This window comes from Aquarana catesbeiana, linkage group LG05 (assembly GCF_042186555.1).
Source record: "Aquarana catesbeiana isolate 2022-GZ linkage group LG05, ASM4218655v1, whole genome shotgun sequence".
In the NCBI taxonomy this organism is placed as follows: Eukaryota; Metazoa; Chordata; class Amphibia; order Anura; family Ranidae; genus Aquarana; species Aquarana catesbeiana.
The window spans coordinates 27,046,827-27,061,168 of NC_133328.1; the positions used below are offsets into that span (position 1 = coordinate 27,046,827).

General features: G+C 41.4%; 1 protein-coding gene across 5 annotated transcripts in view; it reads right to left on the reverse strand.

Moving 5' to 3' along the window:
* Window positions 1-799: 799 nt before the first annotated feature.
* Window positions 800-14,342, reverse strand: part of PHF14 (PHD finger protein 14) — a 368,482-nt gene continuing 354,939 nt past the window's right edge. For 4 of the 5 annotated variants that reach the window (XR_012244357.1, XR_012244356.1, XR_012244358.1 and 1 more), the window contains 2 exons: window positions 2,673-2,716; window positions 800-1,895 (listed from right to left, as the gene is read on the reverse strand). Coding sequence is in view for 2 of the 5 variants with exons in the window: in XM_073629539.1 (XP_073485640.1) it covers window positions 2,708-2,716 (9 nt within the window). In the remaining 3 variants the exon portion in view is untranslated. The remainder of the gene's footprint in view (window positions 1,896-2,672; window positions 2,717-14,342) is intronic. The other variant, XM_073629538.1, reaches the window with a different exon arrangement.

Genomic DNA, 14,342 nt, shown 5'->3' on the forward strand with positions numbered 1-14,342 from the left:
TCAGAGTTTTACAATGTCTCATGGGATGTGTAGGTCCGCAACAGCTGGAGGGCCATAGTTTGAGGATCCCTGGTCTAAGCCTTGATGAAGGGGGAGTGTCTAGCCCCAGAAATGTGTTGTTTTCTCTTCTGATCTATTGTGCAAAATAAAAATTGATGGGATTTACACACTGTGTCTGTGGTTCTCTCTTTACACTCTTTAGCAATAAAAACGTGACAAAAGTTCTAACCCTTCAACACTTGATCCAAAACAGAGACCTGAAAAAGCATGTAGCGCATCTTCAAGCAGGACGACACTCTCCCGACTACCCCCCCGGTCCGCGGGTGTGTCGGTCTTCCAAATGTCAATGCAGTAAAAATATGCAGTATCACCTTGCATGTCTCCCCTGTGCGCCACTGAATGTAATGAAATGACGTCACTTCAGAATCAAAACAACTAGAAGGGGAGGAGAGTGGAAGTGCGTCCACCCCCCCGCTTCTCTACTCACCGGCATAGCGGGTCCCAGGCCCGCAGATGGGCAAGCAAAGCCAGGGATACATAGCGGGGGGGTGTGCAGCATTCCAGTGGCAGCCCAGGCGCAAGGTCGAAACTTCTGGTCGCAATGTCGACCTGGCGCCTGGGGTTTGTCGAGCCCTGATGTATACAATTATATAACTACAACTTGTACATATTGTTACAGCTTATTAATGCTGAGATCTTAGTTTCTGATGAAGCGCGGTTCCTTGCGAAACGCGTAGACCTTGACAGTTTGTTGCCAAGACCTTACACACAGGAAATTATGGACGGTTAACATGTATAATTGATTTTAATCTGTTTTAATGGATATGTCTGAATAAAGTGTTAACATTTTAATATTGAATTGTTTGAGTTTACATTACACTCCTGGAGGTATAATTTAAGTCCCCACTTCTTGAGCTGTTCCCCTATAACACTGTACACCGGTTAGGTGAGCGGCGTCCTAGATACTGCATATAACCAATAAACAAAAAAAAATTGTTTGGACTATACATACACTTTAAAGATTCAGTTTACCAATAGGGATATTTTACTTTTTAGTAGACGCAGTTGTAAAACCAGCTACCGGGTGACATATGCCTCAGGCCGATTCCAGTAACAAGTTTCCAAGACCAGAGTTCACAACTGTTGCAACCATTACGAGGGGCCCCCAATTTCACAGTTGGAACTGGAAGTGAAGAAGGCCACATGATCACGCTTCCCTGACCCCTCTTTCAGTTTTCTAGTATAGTAAGATGTCATGTGGCTACCACTGAGCATGTATAATTGGCAGTTACTGAAGCGCATTGTGGGACAATCTAACCATTTTCGAGGACAGTCACAAACACGTCAATGATCCAGTAGACACAGTACACATTCCCTACTGAAATGGTTGTTAAATAACACTGACATATTTTGGCACCATGTATCATTTTTAGGGCAGTCGGTTATTGCCTCCAGTCATATGGGCTTCATACAGTACAGATATCTTCTGGATTTAATTGCTTGCATTGAAAAGTTGCCGATTTTGACTGAAATATCTATCGGTCATCGGCAACGGGATCTGAACCTAGAATGTTGAGCTTGTAGAATGTCCGCGTCAGAGGCAGCAAGGCCTGTGACCTCCTATATGAAGAATGGCTGGAGGGCCTTTGCGAATTGATCAGTATCTTAAAGGGATTTTGGAAAGCATGGCAGATTAGGGAAAATAAGGTGAAAAATATTTTTTTTCTCCTCTAACAGCAGTTTTTTTTTTACAGTATAAACTGGAATGATTTCATACAAAACATATCCTTCTTAACAAACGTTGCAAGGTCTTTTCTTTTCAATCGGGAAATTCACGCAGTTTCGGTGTCAAGTTCTTGCAGTGGTTGTACCTCCGTCGTTTCAGTTTCGTCTTCCTGGAAAACACAGGTAGGTGTAAGTATTAGGACATCAAGGTAAGAGCTTCCATTAAAAAACATATTTAATTATTAAAAAAAAATTAAAATAAATAAAAAAAAAAAAAAAATTAAATGTTTTGCCAAAAAAGGCAGCCTTTAAAGTCACAATACAAATATGTGTCAGTTCCGCCAATAGTGGATGAAATCATCGTCCTCTTGTAGAGCTACGCCTGCCGGTAGAATCCTTAGCATGTGACGCTTGTGGTCATGGGGAAAGCATGGTCTCTTGCTGAGGACTGTGCTTCTTCCTGCTGGTCGCTACACAGATAGTCGCTTCAGAGCTGTGGGGAAACCCTAGGTCAGTGATGGCAAACCTTGGCACCCCAGATGTTTTGGAACTACATTTCCCATGATGCTCTTGCACTCTACAGTGTAGTTGAGCATCATGGGAAATATAGTTCCAAAACATCTGGTGTGCCAAGGTTCACCATCGCTGTCCCTAAGTGCTTAGCGGCTGGCAGGTGGAACCACAGCGTGCATCGGAGAGAAGTGTTGTAAGATTTTACCGGTGGGTGTAGCTCTGAGATGGTGCACCGAGATTCCATTCAGCGCAGGTAGAAATGGTAAGGAAAATGATTTTGCATTTTTCAGGCTGCTTTTTAAAACTATATTTATTTTTTGGAAAAGAAGTAAATCTAAAATCGTTAAGAAAATAATAATTTATGCGGGTGGGAGACAATATACATAACCATAAATATAGTAAAGTAACAAATATATATGTAATAGTTCCCATACCTAGAATACGGATGACTGCTTACTACTTGCAAGCCTCATTGAATCTATAAATAGAATATAAGGACACTATAGTGCATTTTCAACCATTTTTTTTTTTTTTTTCAAACATTTTCAAACGTATTAATTAAAGACTGCATGGAGCAAAGTGCTAATTATTAGCTGCGGTGACCCACAGCAACCAGTCAATTTATGTTCTGCCGGTCTGACTTTAGAAGAGTGAATTTTGATTGGTTTCATCACTTACATTTCAATATCTAAATTCTGTCACTAGTGACTAGTTTGCTATATACAGTACTGCGCACAAGTTTTGGGCAGGTGTGAAGAAATGCTGTAAAGAATGCTTTCAAAAATATAGATTTTGTTTATTTTTATGAATTTACAAAATGCAAATTGAAACACAGCAGAAAAATATTAATCAAATCAATATTTGGTGTGACTACCTTTTGGCTTCAAACCAGTATCAATTCTTACACTTACACACTTTGTACATTTGCAAAGTCAACGATTTTGCATAATTAGAGTCAGGTGTATGAATGTTTGGAACAACCTACCTGCGGAGTTCCTACAAAAACTGTGTGTAAGAAGAATTGATGCTAGTTTGGAGGCAAAGGGTTATCACACCAAATGCTGATTTGCTTTTGATTTCTCTTCTGTTCATTTACCTTTTTGTTTTTTTTTTGTTTTTTAATCCAATTTTGTTAATTTATAAAAATAAACTATTAACACTTCTATTTCTGAAAGCTTTCTTAATTTACATCATTGCACCTGCCTAAAACGTTTGCACAGTACTGTATGTATAGCAAATAGTTTGTCCGACTTATGCTATGACCAAAAGGTATGTAAAAACTGCTCCCAGTTGTTGGGTTCAGGCGTTTCCAGTGAAGGGTACTGTTAATGCTACAGCATACAAAGACATTTTAGAGAATTGTGCTCTTCCAACCTTGCGGTAACAGTTTGGTGAAGGCCCTTTTCTGTCCCGAGATGACTGTGCCCCTGTGTACAAAACCAGCTTCATAAAGACATGGTTTGAGCAGTTTGGTGTGGAGGAACTCAAGTGCTCTGGACAGAGCCCTGACTTCATCCCTACTGAACAACTTTGAAATGATTCAGAATGCCAATTGTGAGCCAGGTTCTCTTATCCAACATCAGTACATGAGCTCACAATTAGTTTTTTTGGGGGGAATGGGCACACAATCCAAAATCTTGTGAAAAGCCTTCCCAAAAGAGTCGAGGCCGTTTAGCTGCAAAGAATAGGGAAGGATCAACTGTCCAACAAAATATATACACACATACAGCACAAACTATACATAGAAACATGGTTTCAAAAAAGTGAACACGCAATTTTAAAATTATTTACTTTAACTGCTTCCAGTCCCGGTCAATTCTGACATTTCTCACCAACATGTAAAAAAAAACTACATTTTTTGGCTAGCAATCTACTTAGAACCCCCAAACATAATATACATTTTTTTTATGCAGAGGCCTCAAAGAATAAAATGGTGGGTGTAGAATATTTTTATGCCACATAATATTTGCACAACAGTTTTTCAGACGCAATTTTTTTGGAAAAAGACACTTTAATGAATTTTAATACACAAAAAACACAATAGAATACCCAATTGTTTGGTAAATTATAAAAGATGATGTTTTTGCCAAGTAAACAGACCTTGACAGGTCCTCTTTATGGAGAGATCCATTAGACTCCAGATCTCTCCTCTGGCCTTCATTGCAGCTGATAATACACAGATTGGCCTGATCGGCTGCTTCAGTCTGGCCACACATGCTTTAAATCTCAGCCAGTTCAGCAGGAACCAGCCGAGATTTGAACTGTTAATGATCAGGTTGAATGTACCAAGTTGATCGATTGGCCAGGTAAGCAAAGAGCTGAAACCGAAAGTGACTAAATTCTCACTGCTTCTGGTTTCTGACGTCACACAGTGGGAGGAACAGCATTCATTCCTCTCACTGTGTCCCAGGAACCGGATGCCAGCTGGTCGCATCCTTACCAGGCTCCCGATCACATGGTAGAGCCCGGCAAAGGCGGTGGTGGCGCCACCTGAAAAAGTAATCCAGCAGCTCCTTAGACACTAGGATTACTTTTACTTTGTAGGGACTCTCCAACAATATCTTGATTATTGCTGCAGCGTTGCCTGAGATATCACCCTTCCCATCCAAAGACATTCAAAAATGTGCGGCGGACAGGAAGTGGTTAAAGTTTAAACTGGCTACTTACATATATACATCTGAAAAGCTTTAAAAAGTCGATCATGTTTTTTTTTTTTAAAAGATGCATAGAGAAGGAACTACACCACTGGTATACTGTTCTGACAGTACATGAATGTCATTATTTAAGGCAAGCCAATATTGTCTGTGAAGGTTCTCATTTATCCAGGTCATGGTATATCTAGTAGTAGTAGACAGTTACAATTCAACTGGATGCGTTCTGCCTTTTTTTTTTATAGATTTTTTTTTTTTTTAGGTAGATGACAAGGAAGTACAAGTACCAGTGTTTTATCATCACAGACAGGCATTCTCATTAAATAATTTTAGTTGCGTTACAAACACACAGTATGACATTACTATGCTACAGATCTATAAAATACATTGTAGCTAGTAGATCGATTGGCTTCATATGTTCATTGAGCAATTCAGGTGACCTGCACATGCTTTCTAACAAATGCTTAAAGCTTCCTTTTGTCTCATTTTTTAACTATAACAGGTAGGAAGAAAACAAGAAAAAAAGAATCCAGAACGACTTAAAGTGGGTGTAAACCCCATTCATGAAATCTGACCTGGGCACATATCTCTGTAGTGTTTACTTATCTCTTTCCAAAGCTCTAAGTGCTGTGTCTTTCTGCTGCTCCGTTCTTCTGTTACAGGCACGATAACGTCTGACAAGTTCTCCGACACACGAGATAAAAGCAGCTGAAAATTTGTGTCGGGGAGGGAGCTTATAGATAGATAAGCAGAGAGCTTGTCTATTCAGACTGCAGCTCTGCAGGTTTCTTAGTTCCACTGCTGAATGAGGAAGAAATATTTGTAATTTGTAAATATTTGTATTTGTATCTCCATTGTTTGTATATACAAGCCTCGACCCGCATTGTCTGCTCTTAACAAGAGCTTCAATGAAACCCTTTTGTCCGGCTTTCACAGATGCAAGCTAAATTAAATATATTCATAATTACAATATTTTACAGTTCTTAATGGAGATTTCACATAAACTCATAAGGCAACAGAGATTTGTTTAATCTTTGTGTATCATCTGAGGCTGTTCACTTCACTGGGTATAGGAGAGGGTTTACATCCACTTTAAAGTAGAACTGTAGGACAAACTTTTTTTTTTCATTTTGGATAGAGTAAGGGAGAGTTATAACCCCTCTCCACTCCAAAAACTAAAAAAAAAAAGTTTTGTCATTCGCTATACTTTAAGGCATGAGCCTATGCTTATTCCCATCATAAGAATGAAAACATTAATGTTTTAGGGTCAAAGGAGCAGGTAATGGAGCAATTATAATAAGGAGCTGAGTGGGGGGATTGAAAGGTGAAAGAAGGCAGTATACCCGCTAGAGTGGCAAAATATTCACCTAATACCTCAGCTCTTTGTTTTCGAGGATGCCCAGAAATAGGCACACATTTACACATATGGTGGACGTGCCCAGTAATCCAAACCTTCTGGAAGGAAGTCTTCGTGATTGCATCTAAAATATTTAAAAAAATAATACAACCAGATCCATATTTAACTTTACTTAATCTAAAACCGGAATGGTTAACACTCTCTCAATTCAAACTAATGATCCAACTAATAACGGCTGCAAAACAAACAGTGGCCAAGGCATGGAAATCTCCTACATTGGTACTAGCAGAAACAATTCACAGAATGAATAATACAATGTCCCATGCTAAGATGGTAGCCATCGATCAAAATCAAATTCCAAAATTTGAAAAACTTTGGCATCCTTGGATAAAACAACAGTTCCTGTCAAACTTCAATGACTCTGTCCTGTTGCCATGGTAACAGATTAAATGACTTACAGAGACACCCATTCTAAGGCTTCAAAGAGAACTAAAAAGAATAATAAACTGACGAGCGGGACAACCTTGTGGACCATACCTCTAACTTTCAACCCTTTTTCTTCTTTCTCTTTCCTTTTCTCCACCTTACGATTAAAGCTCATTATCAGAATTTATTTGACCTATATACACTCTACTTGTAAACAATATGTATAGTAGGTATAAATCATTTAAATACCTACAAAAGTAACTAAGGAAATGACATATATCTTTAATTTAGGTTTACGTGAACCCAATGTTTAATATTTGAAATTTCATGATATTTACCTATATAAACCCTACTGTAAAACAATGAGCTTACTTTATAGATCCTTGTAAACTTACTTTATGTATCTTTATAACATTGTATACTCAATAAACTTCTTTTAACAAGGAAAGGTGAAAGAAGGCAGTATGCTTAAGAAGGAAGTATCACATGTAGGGTGAGAGTAGAAGAAGAGGGGAGGCAGAAGGAGGGAAGGAAAAAGGAGGGATCTTCTGTAATTTTGAAGATGTTTTGTAGTTTATCCAAGCCATTTCTTCAGAAATTAACCACTTCACTACCCGCGTATAGTCATATGACCTCCACAGATGGGATCTCCCATCCTGGATGGACGTCATATGACGGCCTCGGGCTCCCGGCCGTCTAGGGGGCGCGCGCGCGCAGCTCGGGACCCGGTGCGTGTGCCCGGCGGCCGCGATGTCCGCCGGGCACCCGCGATTGCCCGTTAACCGGGCCGGACCGTGGATCTGGGTGTGTAAACACCCAGATCCACGTCCTGTCAGCTCAAAGGAGAGCGATCTGTGCGATTTTTTTTTACCAAAAATATGTAGAAGAATACATATCGGCCGAAACTGAGGAAAAAATGTTTTTTTTTTTCAAAATTGGGACATTAATTATAGCAAAAAGTAAAAAATAGTGTTTTTTTTCAAAATTGTCGCTCTTCTTTTGTTTATAGCGCAAAAAATAAAAACCGCAGAGGTTATCAAATACCACCAAAAGAAAGTTCTATTTGTGGGGAAAAAAAGGATGTCAATTTTGTTTGGGTACAACGTCGCACGACCGCGCAATTGTCATTTAAAGTGCGACAGCGCTGAAAACTAAAAATTGGTCTGGGAAGGAAGGGGGTGAAAATGCCCAGTATTGAACCGGTTAAGAAGTGGTTTGGATAGGATAGGAACTGTATTCAAAATTTCAGAACAAGTCCAGTTAAAAGTCACTGTTCGACAATGAAGATTGTCCTCGCCTTCCTTCTTCTCGAAGTAGGCACCTACATCTAATAGTAGGATAAAGGTGGCCATAGATGGTTTGAATCCTGGCCTGTTCAGCAGGGAATGGCTGAGATTCAAACCATCTATAGGCAGGCTGATTGTACCCAAGTCGATTCATCGATTTTCTTGGGTACAACCAGCATGTTGGATTTCTAGCATGCGATTATAGCTGCTAGCAATAATCATTGTGTTCTCCCGCTGGGAGAACACTGTAGCTCCAAGGGAGGGATTCCCCCGTCAACACTTACATGTGGTTGCAGGAAAGAAAATTGCATAATTTATGGCCTCCCTAAGATATGGAAATTAGTAGTAGGCAGCACTGGTCCCATACTGCATTACACTAGTAATCATATGTAAAGTAGATGTAAACTCTCAAGTAGGCTTAAGGCTGGGTTCACAATTATGCAGCCGCGGCTCACAGCAGGGGGTTTGGTGCGTCCCTCTTCACCAATTCAGGTGCAAATCAGGTCCGAATGTCTGCCTGAATTTGCACATGATTTGGAGCCAAAGACGCACAGGAGCCTTTCGAAATGCGGACCGCGGCCCTCCCCAGAGGTGTGTGAACCGACTCCATTGAGAGGCGGTCACACTCTCCTGTCACGCGAGTTGGACGTGGGGAGACCCGCATCCAATTCGCATAAGTGTGAACCCAGCTTTAGGCTCCGTTCACACTTTCAGATTTGAGTCCCACAGAATCGCATGACAATGGAAATCACATGGTTTTGAATGGGGCCCATTCACATTAATGCAACTGAGCATGGCACGATTTTGGAAAAGGTTCCTGTACTACTCTGGTGCGATTTCAGCATGACTCTGACCCCATAGAATATGCAACCCACATTCAAGTTACACTACCTAATCACACTGAATATCGGATCAAAATTGGATTACAACAATGTGAACCTAAGCTTAATGTGGTAATGTCTTTTCAAAAATGTAATTTTCAGTATATCTGTAGATTTTATAAAGATAATATCTTGTGATACTACCATGTTCTTGTTAAGGAGCATCCTATTATAGGGCGACAAAGCTCTGGGCTGTCCTCTTCAGGTGTGAAAAGTATAATTTTTTTTGTTTGTTAAAATATTTTAGGGTGTAGCGTGTAGGGCGCAAGTGCCCCCAAAAGTTTGACAAAGTGTGGAAACCATGGGTCACTACTAGATCATCTCCGGTGTGAAGCTGCCAACGCAGATAGTTCAATAACTATTGATACTATTAACTACATGTATTGGGAATACAATCTTAGTTACGTAGTTGGGGGATGAAAGACGGGGGTGGTCCTTGCCTGCCTGATTTCCCTAGAACTCACTGATGCGCCTGAGGGGATGCATCAGGAACTACCAGGACTTCTTGGAGTGATCTCCTCCTCCTCTGGAACCCCCCTGATGTTGCTGATTCTACCTCCTAACGTGCTCCCAACCAATGATATTGCCCTGGTCTGTAGTGATTAAGTGTCTGTCTAAGATGTTACAATAGTATAGCTGGGGCCTCTGTGGACCCCCTCTTTTCTCCCATTCCCCCCTACCAATCCCATCTTGACTTCTTACATCATACTAGGTAAACGTCAGGAATACCCTCCCCCGTTTTGTATCCCTGATATCAATTGTGTAGCATCATCGACTCCCTTTGACTCTTTCTAGTTAGATCCTCTATGTATGTCTAGATTACCTTGCTATCATATACCTTTGATGTACCGCTGCTTTTTTTGTATTGTTTTGTTATTAATAAAAACTTTTCTGTAAAAAAAAAAAAAAAAACATACAAGTGTGTACAGGGTAAACTAGAAAAGACGGGATTCGGTGACGCTGAGCGTAGTCAGGCGTAGGTAAAGGTGCAGAAAAAAAATGCTGAAATGTAAATGGTGGCTAAGAACTAAGGGGGTTTTATAGGGACACTGCGATCAGCATGAAAACCAAAACAGGTACTTGCAGGCACCACAAAATTTACCATCATTTCACCACTGTTCTCCCCATAGAAAGGTTTTAGCTCAGGTCGGGTTCCTTATAACTACTTCTAAAATATTCTTTCGGCTATTTTGGGCCTTTAGGTTAACTTAACCCAGCATGCAAGGAATGTCAGTTTCAGAGTTTTCCTTCAATCTGGCGGCTGGAATTAGCAGGAGAAAATAAAATGAGATCTGCCAGCACCTGACTGTATGAAGATTCCATTCCCATCAGCATGCGTGCCGTTCCAATAATACATCCAGGAAAGTAAATCAGGAAAAGAGACACATTGGTGGTAATTTTAGTTCCACCAAAGCAATGTCTTTACTTTATCATTTGCTACAACAATAAATTTAGCTTCTTGTGCTGCAACATTATATTTTCACTCCATCTCGCATATTTTCCTGACAGTGGTGCCAATTTTCCAATTACTTGTGCAGCCATATGTTATCTGAAGATCAGCCAGGTCTAAGACAGTAAACAAGCACCGATCAGGCAGCTGCAGACTCACAGCTTGGAGATGAAAAGTCCTACAGGTCTGGGTCTTACTCCAAACCATCTTCTTAAAGTGAACCTCACACTGAAGTATACAAACTAACAAATAAAGAACATAAAAATAAATACCCATGCTCAAATTAGTCTCCATGTGCCTGGGTAGAATCCTATCACCACTGTATACAGGGCCTCGATGTTTTTTTTCCAAATTCAGCTTAAACCCTACAAAGTTTAGTTAGATAAACTGTCTTATATATGTCTGGTCTAGACATATATATCATTCTTTTCACCTTAGCTAAACTCACGCTGGTGCTGCTTGCTTCAAGCAGTTTGTGATCCCCAATGATTACATAAGTGCAGTGCAATATAGAGATAATCCTTTGTTGCTCCTGGCAGGGTGTTTATTGAACCAAATGGAAATGTAGAGTATATGCTTTTCTTGTTCCTGCTCCTAAACTGTAACATCACTGACTACAAGCAAGTTCAATGTAGACAAAACATTGCTAAAGTGGTTCTAAAGGCAGAACCTTTTTTTTTACTTTAGTGCATTCTATGCATTAGGTAATAAACCTTTTGCAAGCAGTCCCCCCCCCCCTCAGCCCCCCTAAATACTTTCATGAGCCCGATCTTGATCCAGTAATGTGCACAAGAGCAGAGGCTCTCCCCTTCTGCATTGGCTCAGACAATGGCTCCAGCTGTGGTCAATCATAGCCAGTGAGAAGCAAGTGGGGGGGCGGGGCCAAGCCACACTCTGTGTCTTAGGGCTCATTTACACTTCCTTCGACTTCAACACACATTAACGGCTAGTTTACACTTGCTTCAAAACAAGGCTTCGGACAGGCTTTGTTAAAGCTCTCTGAACACTAGTCAAAGCCCCTGTCACTAAATAAAATGGTTAGCTTACAGTCCTGTTTACACCTTGCTTTGCTTCAAAAATTATACCCCATCTAGCTTTAGTGGTGCTTCAAAGCCTCTTCAAATCCTCTTTAGGAGTCTATGGCAAAGCTCACTTGAAACCCCACTGTAGCTCCACCGAAGCCTCATTGAAGCTCCACCAAAGGCTCATTGAAGCCACATTGAAGCCCCACGAAGCCTCATCGAAGTAGCCAAGCTAAAGCAAGGTGTAAACAGGACTGTAAGCTAACTATTTTATTTAGTGACAGGAGCTTTGACTGGCGTTCAGAGAGCTTTAAGAAAGCGTATCCGAAGCCTTGTTTTGAAGCAAGTGTAAACTAGCCCCAAAAGCTCTCTCAACGCCAGTAAAAAGCTCCTGTCACTAAATAAAATGGTTAGCTTACAGTGCTGTTAACACCTTGCTTTTGCTGGGTGCTTCAAAGAGGCTTTGATGGGGCTTCGATGAGCCTTTGGTGGGGCTGCGATGAGCCTTTGGTGGGGCTGCGATGAGCCTTTGGTGGGGCTGCGATGAGAATTTGGTGGGGCTGCGATGAGAATTTGGTGGGGCTGCGATGAGAATATGGTGGGGCTGCGATGAGAATATGGTGGGGCTGCGATGAGCCTTTGGTCGGGCTGCGATGAGCCTTTGGTCGGGCTGCGATGAGCCTTTGGTCGGGCTGCGATGAGCCTTTGGTGGGGCTGCGATGAGCCTTTGGTGGGGCTGCGATGAGCCTTTGGTGGGGCTGCGATGAGCCTTTGGTGGGGCTGCGATGAGCCTTTGGTGGGGCTGCGATGAGCCTTTGGTGGGGCTTCGATGAGTCTTTGGTGGGGCTTCGATGAGGCTTTGGAGGGGCTGCGATGAGGCGTCAGTGGTGCATCGATGAGGCTTCAGTAGGGCTTCAAGCAAGCTTTGCCATAGACTTCTATTGAGGCTTTGAAGACGCTTTGAAGTGCAACTAAAGCTACATAGGGTATCCTTTTTGAACCAAACGCAAGGTGTAAACAGGACTGTAAAGCATGACATGTTTGTTGTTTAAAAAAAAATAAAAATTCATCCTTTACAATCACTCCAACACTGGCTTGGGCCTTGGACGACAGCTCTTAAAACATAGGGAAAGAAAAGGCAATTCTTTCAATATGAAAGTAAAAGTCCTGCAATCCTTATCACCTGATGTTGATCGGTGGACATGACCAGTTCAGAAACCCTGACTATCAACTTTTTTAAGTGCACCATCACACAATGCCAATGACTGTTAGAAAAGTTTGCCTTTTTTCAGGCGACTGGCCTTTGGAATCTCAATACCCAGAATGGCCTGTGTAGTATAAGTGCACTGTGACCCTTGAAAAACCATTGAAAATGGTTTCTGAAGATGCCAGAAGTCTTGCAGCTCCGAGTGGCAGCTGTCTTGGTGGTGCATCTCACACAAGCAGATTGGCCTAGGGCTATAAACAAGACAAGCCCACCTTCGATATTGCTCACGGGACTTCCAATTCAAATCCTCTTCAACTGCGATAGGCAGCTAAAACGGTTAAACCGAAAGCTTGCCAGATATCAATTCCATCAATTTTCCCTGCCGTTACTTTAGGAGGCAAAATTCCCTCGGAAACGAGAGCAGCCACACTTATGTAAAACAAGGAACTTCGTTAATGTCACTGGTCAACTCAGCAAGCGGTGCGGACTTTAATATCAGACCGAGTGATCGATAAATCATCCGGCATAGAAGAATGCACCGCTGACACTTCCCTTTCCTCTTGCCGCTAATTTAACGATGATTTATATCAGTGCTTCATAGACAATCAAAACAAAAACATTAATGGCGATGGGCTTCTTCAGAGAAAAGTAATGTAGATGGTAATACTGGTTTTATAAAAGGCTTCCCAAATGCATATGTATGCAATCTTCTACATAAAATAAAAATCTACATGATGAAGTCCACTGCTAAATATTGCATATCCTTACATATGAATAGACAGCGTATGATCATATGAGAATAGTGGCAAACCACCCCACTTCCTTCAGTTTAGGCAAATTTTTTTTTTTTAATTCAGATTTTATTTTACATTTTTTTATGAGAAAAAAAAAAAAAAAAAAAAAAAAAAAAAAAAAGCATCTCAAAGAATCAAAGCAAACCAAAAACAACCACCAAATACACAAAAAAACCCTAAAAAAGTAAACATCAAACATTGCAGATGGGACCTATGTTTAACAATACATCTATGATTAAAAAGACAAGTACCCTAGCGTGATACCGAACTCATGTGGGCTAATCACGGTGACCAAATTGAGTCTTAGATGAGTTTGAGAAAAAAAAATATATGTCTCTCATAGGAAATGCACTTATTAAAAGGAGTTGTAAAGGCAGAGGTTTTTTTATCCTAACTCATTCTATACATTAAGATAAAAAAGCTGTGTGTAGCAGCCTCCACAGCACTCCCTAATTGCTTACCTGAGCCCCATCTCTCTCCAGCGATGTCCACGAGTGTCTTAGCCATCCGGGACACTCCTCCTGATTGGCTGAGACAGCAGCAGCGCCATTGGCTCCCGCGGCTGTCAATCAAAGTCAGTTAGCCAATCAGGGGAGAGAGGGGCGGGGCTCTGTGTCTTAATGGACACACGGAGCTGTGACTCGGCTTGGGTGTCCCCATAGCAAGCTGCTTGTCGTGGAGGGCATTCAACAGGACGTAGGGGTCAGGAGCACCGAAGAGGAACCCGAGAAGAGGAGGATCTGGGCTGCTCTGTGCTAAACCAGCTGCACAGAGGAGGCAAGTGTTACATACACTATATTATCTAAAGTATTGGGACACCTGCCTTTACACGCACATGAACTTTACCGGCATCCCAGTCTTAGTCCGTAGGGTTGAATATTGCGTTTCTCCCACTCTTTGCAGCTATAACAGCTTCAACTCTTCTGGGAAGGCCGTCCACAAGGTTTAGGAGTGTGTCTATGGGAATGTTTGATCATTCTTCCAGAAGCCCATTTGTGAGGTCAGGCACTGATGTTGGATGAGAAGGCCT